Source organism: Carya illinoinensis, chromosome 12, assembly GCF_018687715.1.
Source record: "Carya illinoinensis cultivar Pawnee chromosome 12, C.illinoinensisPawnee_v1, whole genome shotgun sequence".
In the NCBI taxonomy this organism is placed as follows: Eukaryota; Viridiplantae; Streptophyta; class Magnoliopsida; order Fagales; family Juglandaceae; genus Carya; species Carya illinoinensis.
Window position 1 is genome coordinate 10,494,279 of NC_056763.1, and position 18,945 is coordinate 10,513,223.

The following is an 18,945-nucleotide window of genomic DNA, read 5'->3' on the forward strand; positions in this document are numbered from 1 at the left end:
GTCGGTACATTTACTGCAAGAAAATATTCGTCACATAATGCTTTGAGTTAGACACTTATAAACAATAATCAGAATTTAAATAATTATGGATGAACTAGTAGTGTCATCAAAACCCTCCTTTGGGAGTAGATCTTAATACACAAAATGTTCTCACTAATATTAAATTCTATGGATGAACTAAGTGTATCATCAGAATTCTCCTTTGGGAGTAAACTCTGACATACAAATTGTTCCCTCCAACTTTTCTTTTGATGTATGAACTAGTAATGTCATCAAAACCCTCATTTGGGAGTAGATCTTGATACACAAAGTGTTCACTCCAACCTTAATTTGATAGATGAACTAGTAGTATCATCAAGATTCTCCTTTGGGAGTAGATCTTGACACACAAAATTGTTCACTCTATCATATCCACCTTATTATGGAATTTAATGATTGTTCACCAAAGTTGAAGAAAATCTTATACCTTTGGGACCAAGTTTTTCTTTAATTTTGATGAAAATCACTTGTCCATATTGGATAAATAATTATATATAGCATGATAATAAGAGCCAATTCATACATGTATTTTATGTATGTAATAATAACATGCACATGACATTTAATAAAATTTAATACATGTATTTAACAATAATAACATGCATATAAATTTATCAATAATAAAAGTTTCATACATGTAAATAACAATAATAACATGTATATATGAATAAAATTTAGATTTTTTTTTTTTAACCTGGAACCTCTGCAGCAGTGGGCTTTTTGAGCCCTCTGCCGCCGTTACAGGAATGCTGGCGAGGAGTTTCTCAATCTCCTCGCCGCACCAATATCCTTCCCCCCCCTTTTTTTTAATAAACCCGAAAACAATATCATTCGGTTTTAATCATAGAACAGTTTAGAGTTTCTAAAATTGGAACAATTTCATATACAGAAATTCACATATACAACTATCTATATATTTCATATACAGATTATGAATATCAGTGTGATCATATTACACAGAAAAAAAAAATATAATTTTATGCATGTGTGGCGTTGATGCATAATATCGGTAGAGTAGTATATATATTTATATTTAATGACCGAAAGAAATATTAAAATGATATATGGTATGTGTAATATTATATTGAGATTATAAAAATTGTATAACCTAAAACTCTGATACCACATGTTAAATATTTTAATATGAACATTAATAAACGGATTTTCGATTTCATATGATCTATAATGATATACAGTAATAAATAAATACGTACCTTTCTCCATCAGTTTGATGAAGAATTAGATCTGGCTATGAGAGAAGGATCACCCTAGTAACTTCGTCTCACAAGTGTCTCACGATGGCAAAAGGCATTCTAATGTTGTAGATAAGAACCATTTAATCCCTTAGTGCTATTTATAGATTTGTGACCATCAAGAAATTTAAGAATTTGTATCTGATTATAATTAGAGATAGAATTTTAATCTTATCTCTTAAGATTTTTTTTATCCCGTTATCACTCTTATTTAATTTGATAGACTTCAGTTATTTCAAATTCTATTAAAATAGATGTGTGGGACATAGAGTTTAAATAAAACTCTTACATTATGATCATCTACGGGACCAAATTAAAGTATCCGAATCATAAATACCATTACTAAAGTCGCAGCAGCTAGCGCATGCAGAGTTCGAACGCGTACAACTTAAATAACTGATCCTGAATGTCGATTTCTGATTATTGATTACAATGTAAGGAAAAAACAAAAAAAAAGTCAGTAGCATTAATTAAGATCGAGAGGGAAGTCACTGGAGGCGTACGTTGGTTGTCAGGAAAATACGTACCCAGCTTGCTAGATAGCTACATTACTTCAAACGACTGGTCATTTCTTTGAAAGTTAATAATCCCCCATATTAATGATATCATGCCAATAATAATTATCCTCATTTCTTGCACGTTCCTCGACAGCATTACTTGATGATCCACTTCCAGCATTACTGCCAGTAATCAAGCTGTTTGCAGATAAGATATGATTGCCCATATTATTAAAAACACCATCAGCATGATGATGCTGATGATGATCTCCAACGTTGTGCCCAGTAGCCAGATTCATCTTTTGGAGCTGCATGGTTGATATTTCATTGAATTCATTTAAGTACTTTTGATCCCTTGCGTTGATCTCTAAGAAACCTAATGCAGATGCCTGATCAGAGGCAATATCACATGAATTGCCACCCATGCCAAGACCGAAAAAGGAACCTGCAGAATCGCCGCCACCATGACGATCATTTCCTGCAGCTAGCATTGACTCTAACATCACGCTTTGCCATACTTTCAAAACGTCAAGGCAACGTGGAGGTGCGAGTTTACTGGTAATTGTTTGATTGATTAGCATGCCCGAGGCTGCAGCAGATGATCTTCCTGAAGAAGAGCCTGGCGGCAGATCGTATAATTGGTAGCATAACTGTGACTCTCGGACTAGTCTTTCTTCGGCCTCGAGCCGAGTGCTCTCCCACTGAGCCATGTGGCTAAGATTGGATGCGTTTTTAGGGTCACCATTTGCAGACTCGAGGACGGTGCCTTTTGGCTTGTGAGTAACTGGATCGATGCCCATCATGGCCAACCTTTTCTTAAGATGCGTGTTCCAGTAATTCTTGATCTCGTTGTCAGTTCTCTTTGGCAAGTGTGTGGCTATAGCGGACCATCTGGTGGAAAATAAAAATAAAAATAAAAAAATATATGCATGAATTTTTTTTTTTTTTTTTTATAAATAGAAATTTTTATTAATAAAAGTGAAATTACGTACGTACTCAAATTCCTTTGGAATTTGTATTATCTTAATTTATATAACTCTACAAACAAACTGTACGTGGAGATAAATATTTTGTCAAGATAGCTTTCATCCCTCTCTTCAGAGGAGGAGGAGACTTTCATCACCCATCCTCCACAAGATGAGAGGGTTTTATTACTACCTAAACAAAAACAACACAAAACCATACATAAAAATGGGAAAATAAACGATTTATAGCATATAAAACTGTAGATCCACACCTTCCCTTGAACCCTAGAAGGAAAAAAGACTACAAAATAACTAAACCCTAACAGAGCGGCGGACAGGTTAGTCTGAAGAATCTGAGTGCCATGAATCCAAATCTGCTAAGTGTAGTGTTGCAGGAGGCTCCCCTAAACGATTAGTAGTCTGGGCATCCTACAGTGGGGCGCGTGTTGGTTTCAAGGCTTCCAAAAGCAACAAATTGACTAATCGTCACCCTTTGAAAAAAAAAAGAAAAAAAAAAAAAAACACACCCATTTGGTCTAAACTAGATGAAAGAAGGGAGGGACAGACGGAGAGAAGAGCCGATTTCTGTTTAGGAGAGTTTTAATGAGAATGGAGAGGTTTTATTTTCAGAGAGAGGACGGGGATGTGGAGCAAATCCGTGATGGTGTGGTTTTTAAATGCATGAAATTAATACAATATATATTTAGCCTAAGATCGATCCAAGTATATATTATTCAAACTATATATGTATTGCAATATCATGTACTCATTTTCGTATTGGTTCCTTACAACCAATGATCAGCTTCATTTTGTGTCTACAATATTATTCCTTTTGCTCGATCCATATGTATTTACAGAATCCTAAAGATTTCTGGGCTAGAAGGAAAAAGGCATTCTGAAATTCATGTTTTTATTTATTTTATTTTAATTTTGTCACTTCGCTCGGAAGAAAAATGAAATATGGCGTTTCAGAGTTTGATATTGAAAATACAACGCAGTCTGGTTTGTCAGCTGGAATAAGGTGCATATATAATATACATTCACATGTTATAATATATTTATATATATATATATATTTACATACATACATACACACATACATACATATATATGTATTTATAGAGCTCAAAAGCGTAGATGAGATGGAGTACACAAAAATAAATGGCAGAATAAATGAGATCGACGAAATAATCGACTAACTAATTAAACTGCGTAAATTTATTATTGTAGCTGGGATAATACCATAACATTCTATATATATTTATATATATATGTATATAATACGTACGGAGATTTAAGATTTCAGTGATTACCTGTTGCCAAGAAGGGCATGAAGTTGAATGATGGTTCTGTCTTCCAGCAAACTGAACTCCCCCCTCTTAATATCAGGTCTGAGGTAATTGTTCCATCTCAGTCTGCAGCTCTTCCCACATCTTTGAAGACCTACAGAGAAACAGCGAATTATCCTTGAGAACAATAATCACCATTTTTTGAACCCATTTTAAAGAAATTAATTAAGAAAATTTAAATTTAAAGCACCATCTATAGGAAATCAAATGCATATACATAGTATATATAGAGTTTTCCTCCAAACCGAGTTTTTAGCAATTTCACATAAGCTAGCTAAAACCATGTAGAGAATAAAAAAACAAAAAACAAAACAAAACTTAACCGGCTTTTCGTGGCAAACAACGCCAGCTTCCACAGCCATATTGTTGAATATAGGCTAAGAGTTTCTGGTCTTCTTCCGGTGTCCATGGACCTCGGTTCATGCCATCGGCGTAGCAGCATGGAGTCCTTCCCATTCTAGTGTTAAAGCAAGCAGAAGAAAATAGGGCTTGGAATATTGAAGCTGATCTTTCAGCTGAAATAATTTGTAAAAACAGTAAGTAGATGGGCAGGGATATATATGAAGCTGATCGACAGTGAATAAATGTAAGGAAAGTGTGTGTGTATATATATATAGATCAGAGAGAGACAGAGAGAGAGCTAGAGCATTTATGTGACGAAGTAATGGCCATTTCATTATATATTAAGGTGTTTCAATTTGATTGAAAAAGTTATATCGATGCAGGAGCGAGGAGAGGCCAGTACTGTCTATAGGTGTCGAAACAAAATGATATAATTTTTGCGGGTCCTGATCGATGTGTTTTGGTACAGATTTTAGGCAATTATTATTGTGTTTGCCTTGCGTACAAAATTCAATAATGGTAAACCTATAAATTTGAGGATACCTACTGCTTCTTCAGACTCATAAATCAAGCGAAATGATAGCAAGATGCACGCGAGCGTTATATGCAGTACCTTGGACGAGCTTGTCTCCATGAATCCATCTTCATCCTGTGGTTCGAGTTCATATGGTCTAAATGTAGGCAGAAAGCGAGATACCCGCTTTTATAATTTTCAGTTGTAGAGTCGTAACTTAGATCTTAATTGGGTCCCTCTAAGTTGTGTTCTAGCTAGGTTCATCAGTTTGCATTGATATTGGGATACATGTCCTATATATGCTAGTACTTTTATTTATCTTTCTGTAAATAATTTTGTCCTTTTTATTCATACTGAAATTGAAGTATGAGAAAATGGAATTTATGATAAGTTTACGTACATTAAGGAAACCCTAACTAATTTTCTCGTAAAAAAAACTTGACAAAATTTGAAATCTTACATCTACATAAGGTATAAGAATTTCTGTCTAGACCGAAAAAACTTACCAGACTAATCGAAATATAACAATCTAGACTTTGTCAGTTAAGGAACTAGTCGTTCTCGTTCAAAAAATGTACGAAAATTTGATTTTCAGTCTAGTCTCAAGGTTGGATTTTCTCACCCGAGATCTGACAAGACCAATTGACTTTATTATTTAAATTTTGAAATATTTTTTATATGATATTTTATAATTTTTTAAGTTGTTATGTATATAAACTGAAAGCAAGTAATTAATTATGTAATTTTCTTTTAACTAATTATACACAATTATGTAATTTTCTTCTAATGAGAGAATTAGGAGTGTGAGAATGAGAAATAGTCTACATCATTAATCTTAGATGAATATTTATGATTTTATAGCGCAATAAAACGATTTTCGTTTCCTAGATAAAAACTGTTTGAAAACGCATTTTGATTTTTTTTTGAGACACTTAAGAGTTAAAATTTGTGGATGAAGTGAAGTGCTAGTTTTGTAGGATTATTTATGATTTCAAGGTGGGAAATTATTTTCACCAATTTCAAAGTGAATAGTAACTTTTTTTATTCGCACTATGTGATAGACAATCCAGTCATTTTCAGATCATAGTGTGGAATGTCTAAATCAGTATAGAGAAATTTCATTTAGACACTTGGCTAGACGTTAGCCACATTTGGTGAATAGTATAGGATACGTATCAAGAAAAACCATAAGATGGAAATGTGAAAGAAATTAAAGAAAATCAAGTATCGTGGTTATGCCACCTAAGCTAAATACTATTTTGTTCAACTATTCATTTTTTTGTCAAACCAAAAAGGGTTTCAACCCTAGTGAAACTCAAAATATTTGGAATCCAATTAAAACTCTAAATACTTTGTGGAAACTGAAACTCTAAATGGTTTCTCATATCCTAAATGAAGCCAGTTTTAGTTTAGTATTTAACAACATAATTAAATCACTTTCACTATCCATGTCAACCCCAAATAGTAGTTGATGGGAAGGTAATCTGCCACCTCACCACCACCCTATCACACGGCAGCTTCAAGTCATAAAATTGTGTGCTGTAGACCTTGGTTTTGGGCATAGTTTTGGTTGACAACTCGTCGCTAAGAAGTTACTCTCACATCCCCTCTCAATCCCTTCAGCAGTATATTAGTCATTCATGGCTTGTTCCATAGGCTTTTATTACATTTGAAACACTTTCTACTTCTTCAAAGTCTTTTTATGTAGATTCTCAGGCAACTCTCTTAACATAAGTTATTTCTATTTTAGTATAGTTCCCAATCATTTATTTTTTGGATTTTTAATAAAGTTTTGATTATTGAAAATTTTTTCTAAGTTTGCAAAGGTCATACTAGGCAATAATCTGGACAGTGTGTGATTCTTTATTATTATTATTTTTTTTATGAAGTTCTTGTCAAGATCATAGTCAAATCTTTTATGATGTAGATTTAACATATTAAAATGTAAGTTGGATTTACATTTCCTTCATATTGAGAGTGTCTAGTAAGAATTTTGCATGATATGAGAGAGTTTGAAACTAGAGGTGTAAAAGCAGTTTATGTTTTGAATAAGCTTGAATATTTTGTTATGAAAGTGTGCTCCTATGGTCTTGATATTTACATATGTTGTTCTTAAGACTATGATCTATGTGTTAGGAAGCTATTTTAAGACAGAGAAATAACCTCTTGAGCCAACATGATGCCCACAAAAGTAAGAGGCACATGGGGGAGTGTGCGGCGGCTTCCAATTGCTTTTTTGGTCACCCATGACATGTGTACTTTTGTATTGGTGTATAAAATTGATTCATATATTTTTTGTTCAGGCCGAGAGACAAAAAATTCCTTTTATTAAAATGTTTTAAAAGTTCATTATTTTTTTAATTAAAAAGGATAGAATTGAGATTGATAATTTGTTGCGCTCATGTGTAATGTATATATTTATTTTTGTTTAAATAAATAAGGTGTAGCTTATAAGTATATCGATAATATGGAATTCCTATTTATTTATTGTTTTACTTGAATATTTGTAGTAGGATTTTCTTTGGAAATGTAATTTTATTATTGAGGCCATATAAAGGGATGTGTTTCATGTCTATCGATATATTTAAAGGTCACCTTAACATGATGCACCAAATTACCAATGAGATTTCAAGTGAAGCCTATGCGCAATTATTCAGTGCAATATTATGGATTTTTAGTATTTTATTAATGAATTATATATGCATGAGTTTTGAATATTTGTTTAAGGGCCCTCTATAAATTTTATTCAAAACTAATTAGATAAGGTATTCTGACTTATATAGTTAGAGATGATTACTAGTTTTTAGCAAAATTTTCGATTTAAGTATGAAGGAAGGAACTCTATAGTCTAGTTAGATTTTAGAATAAAATTAAATGTGTGCTAATGTCAATCTCGTGCAATGAATGTAGTGATAATGGCTACTGAGAACATAGTTGTTAACCTTACTAAAGGAGATAATTTGGATGGGATCAATAATGACATGGAATATGAAAATCTAATAAATGCTCAATAAACAAAAGGTCCTCAAAGATCTATCATGCCTGAGAAAGGGAATACTTCCCAACATCATTGTGATATGGAAGCCTATCAGGCTTGGGCATAGCAAGATCGGTGCACGTGCTTTACCATGTTTAGTAGGACGCACAATGATCTTATTTGAGAGTTTAAGAACTGCCAAAGATATGTGGAGCTAGCTGAAAATTGCTTATGGGGGGTCATCAACTACTAGCCTCCATGCTCTCACTTTGAGGTTTGGGCATTATGTTATGGACTCTAAACATATCATGACTGAGTATTTGATCAGGTCGATGTCTACCTTGATTCGTGATCTAGAGGTTGTTAGTAATAATCTACTGATGAATAGCAAGTTACCATGGTGATATGATCTTTGCCCGAGTCAACATGGGGGCAAATGAAGTTCGTTTTGACACAGTGAAAATATTAAGACTTCTACTAGTATATCTCTCCATTTGGAGCTATAGGGGGAGCGCATAGACGCATCCTGTAATACTCTTCTTGTTGTCCAAGTTGGAAAGCATAAGATATTCAAGTCTAAGCGCAAGCAACGTGAGAGATCTGCTAGAGCGACAAATAGTCTTGGCCAAGGGATAAAAAGATAGCAAAGCATTGTAGAGGCAAGCATGCTTGCAAGCAAAGGCCCAAACATAAGTGCTATAACTGTGAAAATTTAGGACATTTTACTCGTGAGTGCACTGAAGTACAAAAGGTATCCACTAAACACAACTCTCTTATTACTTATATTTGTTCACATATTCTTATGGCTCACTCAATTCTTGAACGGATTGTAAACACAAAAGCAACCAAATATATAGGTCAAGATTGAGTTGGGTTCATAGATTATAGAAGAATATCACCTAGCAGACAATACATTATATTTGGTAACAAAACTTGAGAGGAAGTGTTTGGAGTTAGCACCTACCAACTCAAGATGTGTCTGGAGCGTTTGTTACTTCTTTATAATGGGCTTTATGCACCTGGTATTTAATGTAATCTATTTTCAGTTATTTTTATATTGGAACTTGGTTTTAATTTTTAATTTGATGGCCCTCAGCTATACTTTTGTTTGGATAGATTTTTGTATAGACATGGTTTTCTTTCAAATGGTTTCTTTATATTGAATTTAGATAATTCCTCATTTTCTTTTATGGCTTCAAATGATGATGATGTTATTTCCAATTCATTGAAATTACATACTAGATTAGGCTACATAGGAAAAGATAGAATGGCTAGACTAACTAGAGAGGGCCTATTGGGGTGTCTCGCTAATGTAAACCTACCTGTGTGTGAGCCTTTTTTAGTTCGAAAAGCCTATAGGAAACCATTTGGAAAGGTTCCTAGGACATATTATCTTTTAAAGCTTGTCCATTCTGATATTTGTGGACCAATGAATATGAAGACATGCCATAGTGCCTCTTATTTTCTCATATTTATAGACGACTACTCACGTTTTAGGTATGTCTATCTGATCTCCATCGCTTTGAAGCATTGGATTGTTTCAAGCATTTTGTGGTTGAGGTTGAAAATCATAATAAATGAAATTAAGAAGTTCTATGAACTGATCGGGGTTGAGAGTACCTAACTAAAGAGTCTCAGGGATTATATGAGTGAAAGGAAATACACTAGCAATAAACAATTCTTAGCACACCACAACAAAATGATGCTGTGGAGATGACAACTAGTATCTTCTTGAAAATAATTCAATCAATGATGGTGCAAGCTAACCTGCCAATATCATTTTGGGGGATACTAGTCTAGCTACTGTCTACATTTTGAACCATGTGCCTTCTAAGTCTTGTCTTTCAACCCCATATAAATTATGGAATGACACAAAACTAAATTTGGAACATTTGCGACCTTGAGGTTCTACAGGTTATCTTCATACTACTTTTCATAAATATGGAAAGCTTGGCTCTAGAGCAAATAAGCATATCTTCAAAAGATATTCAGAAAATTTAAAGGGTTATATAATGTATGGTGAACATCCTAACAGAAGAATGACAGAAATAGAGTCTCATGATGTCATATTTATTGAGAATGATTTTCCCAATACTTGTGAAGTAAAGAAAAATCTCAAAATTTTTGAGTTACAACTTACAAGAATTTGAGAGAGTTACACCATCTTTTGGGAAGGATGGAGAATTATCACATCCTAAAATTGCAAAAGATAATAGGAGTGGCTTACCTCCTAATGGGAGTGTACCACTAGAAAGTGACTTACTAGAGTCTTAGCTATGTAGCAGCGAAGGTGGAACCATTTCTCGTGTTTCATTTTAAGATTAAAGGAAAATTTTTCGTGTGTATTGGAAACAAATGTGTTTTAAAAATTAAGCGTCAGACAGATAGATCAATTAACAAGTATAAGGTACAACTCATGGTGAAGGGCTATATCCAGATAGAGGGTATAGATTATGAAGAAACATTATCCCTTGTGATGAGATTTGCTTCCATTCGCCTCATTCTAGCAATGGTTACACATCTAGACTTGAAACTTTTTCAAATAGATGTGAAAATTACATTTTTCAATAGAGAACTAGAAGAGGAGATTTATATGGATTAACTTGTTAATTTTGAGATTGAGAGATAAGAACACAAAATATGTTAGCTGAAATGTTCCTTTTAAGGCCTTAAACAACTGTTTAGATAATGATATTTCGTATTTCATGAGACCACTACTTCAATTGGCTTTGAGATGCTAGAAGAAGATCATTGTGTATATTTCAAATGTATAGAGAAGTTTTTTCTATTTTTTCTTTATACATAGATGACATATTATTAGCTGAAAATGATATGGAGATAATTGTCACTACAAAAGAGTGTTTGTCCTCTACTTTTAAGATGAAGGACATAAGTGAAGCAAATTTTATGCTTGAAATTAAAATCTCAAGGGATTGATCTAGGAAATTTCTTGGATTGTTTCAAGCGACTTACATGAAGAAAATTCTAAAACGATTCCGTATGCACAACTCCAAACCCATAGACACTCCAATTGAGAATGTTTATACATTAATCTTAGAACATTGACCTAAGAATGATGAGTAAAAGAAAGAAATGACCAAAGTTCTTTATGCAAGTGCAATTGGAAGTATGATGTATGCTATGTTGTGTACACGACTTAACATTTGCTTTGCAATTGGGTTGGTTAGTCGTTGTCAGTAACCCAAGACCTATTCATTATCAAGCAGTTAAGAGAATCTTTTTTTATACTTTCGTGGGACAACAAACCTCTTTCTTTATTATCAGGGTGGATAAATGAGACTAAATGATTATAGAGATGTTGATTGGGCTAGTGATAAAGATGAGTGAAAATCCACGATATATTACGCATTTATGCTTAGAGCTATTTTTTGGTGTATCAAGAAACAATTATGCATTGTTTAGTCCACAAAGAAGTTAGAGTACGTTACTTGTACAACAGCTGTACAAGAGAATGTTTGGTTGGATAGATTTTTTCAATGCCTAGAGATTATGACTCATGCAAATGAAACTGTTAAGATATAAAGTGATAATAAGATAGTTTTTGCATATGCCAAGGATCCAAAATATCATGATAGAACTAAACAAATAGATATTCATTTTCCCTACATTCAAGATATTGCGCGAGGCGAGGAGAGATGATCATTTTACTAAGGCTACTAATAGAAATGTTTTCCAAGCTCATGTTAGGAGTGGAGGATTTCATCGGATTTGATATATGCTGTATTAAGGATATCGTAGACTTTATTGTACATTTAAGACTGTTAATATCTATTACATCAGTGAGATTATTGTGTTTATATCATATTACTAATTAATTGATGCTATGTGAAAATTACACATTATAAAGATGTCATCAAGCAAAGATCAGTCCACTTATATGAATGATCACCTTGGCGCTTGAATAGTGAGCAAGATGAGATAAATTAATTACTTTGGCACTTGGAAAACAAGCAAGTAAACATCATGATGCTTTGGGAGCATTCAAGATATATTTAAAGAATGTTGTATCAGTTTGGCTAAGATGAAACTTACAAAGAGTCGTTTATGAAGTATTTGCACAACTTAATAAAGTTTGATAAAAGTAGAGTGAGATCTTAGATAGATGCTAGATGAGTGACTGTGCTAAAAAACTCAAGTCAGAGCATTTTTTTGTGGACAATTGATTAAGAGATCAGGATCAGGAGATTGCTAACGGGCATGGCATCCATTGCGGACAAGTAGGAAATGTTAGTATTGGGTACCCCATGACCTATGTTGTGTCCAAATGGGTGTGAAAGTTATTAATTAACTCCCCATCACTAGAAGTTAATTAACTCAACATCCACTATCACTTAACTTCATAGAAGTTAATTAACCACCTCATAAGAAAACATTTTAAATAAGAGTTTTATCTATGTTAATAAAACAATAGTGAAAAAGTGAACGTACAAAAGGAAAACTATCTTCTCTCTCTCTCTCTAATTTCATAGAGCAACCATCTAAATTTCTTGATCTTGAAGTGTGAAGTTTTTAGAAGACTTTAGTAGCTTCCTAAGCGACGTAGATGTGAAATCACCATAGTTTGACGTTGGGTGTAAAACAAGCAAATATCCAAGTTTGTGAGAATTTCGCTTTACTTGAGATAATTCAGACTTTATATATTTCATAAAATATTTCTTAATTTTCTATTTTTTTATTTTATGAAGTGTCATTTTAGGACATTTGGAGATTATAAGGCCTCATTTGGATATACAATTTTAACGAGATGAGATGAGATAATTAGAATATCAATAAAATTTTTTAGTTAAGATAAAATGAAATAATTTGTAAAAAAAAAATATGTGTGCTTAGATACTAAGATGAGATGTGATAGTTTTAATTTTTGAAATTTGAAAAAGATGTGGGTCCCATTATTTTAATATTCAGCCTAATTGTGTACAATTCATAACTATTCACACACTTTTTTCGCACTATTTACTATCAAATTGTACTGTTTATCACGCAATATTTATGCGCTATTCATTGTCAGATTTTACTGTTTATTTAAGTTGGTATTTTTAAATTTAAAGATGAAATATAACTTATTTAAATAGAAAAAACTATGGTATGTGACAGATGAGATAAACATTGTCATCCTAACCGGGCCAATTGAGTTTTGAGTAGTGCATATAAATTTGGCACGAGTTATTCGTAATTCCAAAACTTTAGAACAAACCCATAAAATCGTATGTCAGAATTATAATAATAATATTGGTTTATTATAATTCTACATAATATGAATCATTTGATTAGAATATATTGGATTCCAATATTCAGAAGCATATTAATTGCATCGTATTAATATTGTACCAAATAGTAAAATATATATTTATGGTATCATGTACGAGTTCACGTATCATGGCAATTAGCTAGGCCTTCATGGCAGACAGTCACTCGCCCTCAAAACCAACCATTTCAACGGTCCCCATAAAAGCTATTTAGGGACCTAGGGAGGGAACACGCATGCACGTTGGAAGGACATGATCGTATAAAATCACTGACAAAATCTTCCTATAAAGTTTATCGATTTGGTTTTTATTTTTTAGTTCATCTAGTACGTTTTCAATAATAGTTTTCATCTTCCACTACTTTTTATTTTTCCCTCCCATTTCCTCTCGTGTTTATTTATAAATTTTTTAATAATAAATAATTATTACTTTTCATTGCATAGTACACAATCTTCTAGTATACGTTTTGTTTATAAATTTTTTAATTAATAATAAGTATTACTTCATATTAATATATTTAAAAAATAATTTTTAATTATTAATAAAATCTACCCTTTTATCAAATTTTAAAATATAAAAATTATCTCATCTTATAATATCATTATCTAAACATACATTTTTTACAAATTATTATATCATTTTATTTTGTTTAAAACATTTCATTTAAACTGTATAACTAAACGAGAAGTAGTGTTATGCTCGTGATTCGAACTTGACTCATTTGCATATCTACACTTATCACCCATAACTCAATAATTTGATAAAGTAAATATTTTAATTATAAAAAATTAAATAAAAGTAAATTTATAAGTTAATATAATTTGATATGGTATATTAATTTTAAAATTATTTTTATTATAAAATAAATCTAACTAATTTTATAAAATTATATTAATTTATAAATTTATTTTTATATAATTTTTTTTATATATGTAACAGTTATCGAAAGTCAATAAAATGTAACAATCCCATAAATATATTTCCAAATCTGATCTGAATATGGAAAACCGCCCCTTCTTCTTTGGTCCTCATCGGAGTTGTGTGGTCGGCAACTTCTAGTCTTCTATTGCAGCAACTAGGGGTGGGCAGCGGGGCCCTGGGACCCGCTGCTCTGCCCTGTTCGCCCTGCCCCCGCCTATGCGGGGCGTGGCATCCGTATTGCAAGGGCGGGGTGCGGGGGCCCCGCCCGTATGGGTTGCCCCCTAGCGGAGGCGGGGGATGGATACGGCCTCCCAACTGTCCGTTTTTCTCCCGCCCCGCCCCGTTTACTGATATATATATATATAATATATTATATTATATATATGTATATAATAAATACAGTTTATATATGAAACGGCGTCGTTTTGTACATGACAAAACGGTGCCGTTTCATCTATAAACTGGTTTATTCATTAATCCACTAAATGAAACGGCATCGTTTTGTCCATTACAAAACGGCGCCGTTTCATTTAGTTTTAACAAAACACTTAAACTCCCTCCCTCCATCCCTTCGGTAGTTCTTCTGGAAATCTCTCTCTCTCTCTCTCTCTCTCTCTCTCTCTCTCTCTCTCTCTCTCTCTCTCTCTCTTACCCCAATACCCCGTTCCCTCCTCCCTCTCGCAACCAGTCCTTGGAGTCGCTCTCATTCTCTCCTCTCTCTCGCACGACGCAAAACGCCAGACGCACGTCGCACGGTTCTCTCCTCTCTCTCCTTTCTCCGTTGATTTTTATTTTTTTGAGTTTTGATCGGAGATTGGAGGAATGATGGGTTGAATCGGAGATAGAGGATGAGATTTGTGACTTGTGTGCTGTGGATTCATGATCATTGTGTTGGATTGCACTTTAATTTTTTTTTTTTTTTTTTTTTTTTTTTTTTTTTTTTTTTATGTTGGGGAATCAGGAAAGTTTTCAGATTTTAGTGATAGCTCGCCTGCCCTAGCCAATACCCTTACCCCAGAACCTAACCCTACTCTTACCCTATAACGAGTACACCTTGCCCTGCCCCGAAACCCACATAGGGCAAGAAACCTGTATCCATAGTTTGACAACACTTTACCAAACTAGAGGGTGATAACTCCAACAACCTACAAGCTAAATGTAATTGCTGTGGAAAAATATATGGATGTCACTATAAGAAACATGATACATCCCAGCTGAAGATCCATTTAGAGGAACAATGCAAGAAGAGTCCAATTTTAAAATCCTTAGTAGAGAAGGGTCAATCTAGACTAGATTTTAAAATGACGGATGAGAATAGTGGGGCTAGGGGCCAACATTGAAGGGGTATACGAAGTATAACCTCGATGAGTGTAGAAGGAAGTTAGCTTGTATGATTGTCATGGATGAGCTGCATTTTCAGTTTGTGGAGGGTAAAGGGTACAAGAATTTGTCCAAGAGTTGGAACTGAAATTTGTACTTCCTTCTCGTCACACTATGGCAAAAGATATTAATAAAATGTATTTCCGTAATAAAGATGTTTTGAGGGGCCAATTGGCGGGATTGGTAGTTTGCCACACTAACTATACTTGGACTTCTATCCAAAATATGAATTACATGTCGTTGACTGTGCATTTCATTGATGCTAATTGGGTTTTTCACAAAAAGATTATTAAATTTTGTCAAATAACTGATCATAAGGGTGAGACGATTGGGAAGGCCTTGAAGGCCGCAATAAAGGAGTGGGGGTTGGAAAATATTTTGTCTGTGTCAGTTGATAATGCGTCGTCTAATGATGTCGCATTGGGATATTTAAAGAATTATTTTAAAGATGCAAATAAGACATTCTTGGATGGTGAATATTTGCATGTTAGATGTGCTACACATATTTTGAATTTAACCAACCGAGGTGTAAAACAAGTGTGTTTTTTATTTTTCTTACATATTGTTAATGGGTGAATTTGCACTTAAAACCGAACGGAGGAAAGAATGATCCTCGGCCCATGTTGATGATTTGGTCGTCAATATGGTGTTCATTGCTTTGATCCAAGAAATCAGTAACAGATATGCAAATAAAAATAAATAAAAAGAGATATAAGAATTTACGTGATTTGACATAAAAACTTACGTCCATAGGCTATTTGGGGGCAAAATTTACTATTTTTATAATATTTTATGGTCTCACATATCTCTCAATACAATAGAGTAATTTAAAATTTTGAGATGTTGAAGAGGATGCCTCCCTTGAGCCATTGAGGCAGATCCTGTAGAGGTATTATGCTTGGTGGAGTCTGTGCATAGAGAAAACGTCAAAAACCTCATTTAATTTGTGAAGATCTCCTTCTAAGTAGTACTGTATATGGACCCTATTAAAAATCTCATACTTTTCAGAGTTACAGAGAACTTTCATTTTGCAACTTCTAATAAATATTGTTAGATGATGATCTATATAAGCTAGATCATTTTGCTTTAATTTCCAGCTGTGATCATATTTTCGTCTTGACCGGCATTAATCTTATTAGCTTTCTTTCCTCTTAAAACCCCTAATGCTTAAACATATATATTGTTCTAATTTTCTGCCTGCAGGGTACAATTGTTTGGGACGTACGGACGTTTATTTCTTTTTCCTGTAAAATCATATATATATTACTGGATTAATTCTTGTTTTTGTCGGCAAATCATGTAATTTATATATATAATTCAATGACATTTTGTTTCTAGCTGTTAGTCGATCGAAGTGTTAATTACAAGAGTTTGATTCAAGCTGGTATATAAATAAATATTATAAAACTTGTTTTTATGTGTTTGTGATCTCTCGATCATCACCAGGCCTGGTTTAAACTCGGATAAAAATTTAAAAAAACATCTTGAATTCTGTTCTTCTCTATAATATTTATAATTAAAAATATTGTAAATATGAATCAGATCATATATATTTATGATTACATGCGAGACCAAATTAAAGTATCCTAATCATAAATACCATTACTAAAGTCGCAGCAGCGCATGCAGCTACAGTACTTTGAACACGTACAACTTAATTACTCGTGTCGATTTATGATTATTGATTACAATGTAAGGATTTGAAAAAAAAAATTCAGTAGCATTTAAGAGGGGGAAGATCACGGAGGCGTTGGTTGTCAGGAAATTTTGGAATCTTTAATTAGCAACGTCAAAAGTTGGCTTGGATGTATTAATTTGGACTAAAAAAATAGAATGGTGCTTTTTCTATCAAATTGCTTTGGGATTGCATTAGAATCCAAGGGACTAATTAATCTTCAATGACATTCTTGGATGTGGCATAAAGTGCTACCTTTAAAAATGTCCTTTCTTCTATGGAAAGCATAGAATTCGACCTTGAGTGTGGATGACTGTATTTGCCATATTGGCATTCTAATTGTTTCTTGTTGTGATTGTTATGATGCAAGTCATTATGAAGATCAAAATCATGTGTTGTTTGATAGTGATTTTCCCAAGCAGATATGGAGGTTCTTTGGTGCTCTTTTTGAAATACCGATTGGCTGAAATTGGAAGGATACTGTTGAATCTTGGTTCCATTGAGCAAGTTCTTCTACTCATGTTGGATTACTTTTGCGGATTTTGCATGCGATTATTACGTGGAGACTTTGGAGATGCCAGTGTCTAGCACGCATGGAAGGATCTTGTGAACCTAATTCGATTGTGTTGAATTCTATAAAATATTGGATTGGAAGTTTTTGCCAGAACATCCATAAAGTCTCTAGATTGCCATCCTTTGATATGAAAGTGCTTAATTCTTTAAACATCCCTATGGTAGCTCCTTTAATCTGCCAATGCAAAGTTGTTAAATGGAGTCGACTTGCTTTAGTCTATGTTAAACTTAATACAGATGGAAGCAACTTAGGCAACCCGGGTCCTTTAGGTATTGGCCATGGTATCATTAGAGATGAGCATGGTCATTTAATTCAAGCTTTTGCATCTCATATTGGAATTGCCTCCAACAATAAGCGGAATTATTAATTAGCTCTTTTACATGGACTTAAAATGTGTCAATCTTTGGGTCTATACTTTGTACAAATTGAACTTCACTCTATGGTTTAATGTCATTTCATGGTGGAAAAATAGACATTGTGGAGTGTGGTATTTGAAGGAATTCTAGTTGGAAGCCTTTGATATTTTGAATTCTCTAGACTGCACTGTCAATCATGTTTTTCAATAAGGTAATAAAATGGCTAATTGGCTAGCTAAACAAGGAGCAGGTGTCTAATTGGAATTCAAGTGTGGATGTTCCTCATTTGTTGAAAGGTGTAATTCATATGGATTATTCTGGTTTGCCCTCTTTACGGTTCTATTAGTCTTGCTTGGTTTATTCCAGCCTTTTTTCTAGGCATGTTTAGAGGTCTTCTTTTATTTTTGGTCTGCATTTTATTTTCGTTTAGGTTGGTCCTTTTTTTGCATGCTGGGTTTTGCAATTAGATAAATCCCCTTCCTCTTCCCCCCTAATTCTTAAACATATATGTTGTTTTAATTTTCTGGCTGCAGGGGTACAATTGTTTGGGTCGTACATTTATGATCATCTACGGGACCAAATTAAAGTATCCGAATCATAAATACCATTACTAAAGTCGCAGCAGCTAGCGCATGCAGAGTTCGAACGCGTACAACTTAATTAACTGATCACGAATGTCGATTTCTGATTATTGATTACAATGTAAGGAGAAAAAAGAAAAGTCAGTAGCATTTAAGAGGAAGGTCACCGGAGGCGTACGTGGGTTGTCAGGAAAATACGTACCCAGCTTGCTAGATAGCTTCATTACTTCAAACGACTGGTCATTTCTTTGAAAG

General features: G+C 33.5%; 1 protein-coding gene across 1 annotated transcript; it reads right to left on the reverse strand.

The window, feature by feature from the left end:
- Window positions 1–1,680: 1,680 nt before the first annotated feature.
- On the reverse strand, window positions 1,681–4,727 carry LOC122290188 (transcription factor MYB106-like). The gene is made up of 3 exons (XM_043097760.1): window positions 4,427–4,727; window positions 4,068–4,197; window positions 1,681–2,680 (listed from the first exon to the last, which is right to left on the reverse strand). The coding sequence occupies exons 1-3, from the start codon at window positions 4,557–4,559 to the stop codon at window positions 1,873–1,875; spliced, it is 1,071 nt and encodes a 356-aa protein (XP_042953694.1). The 5' UTR covers window positions 4,560–4,727; the 3' UTR covers window positions 1,681–1,872.
- Window positions 4,728–18,945: the final 14,218 nt, after the last annotated feature.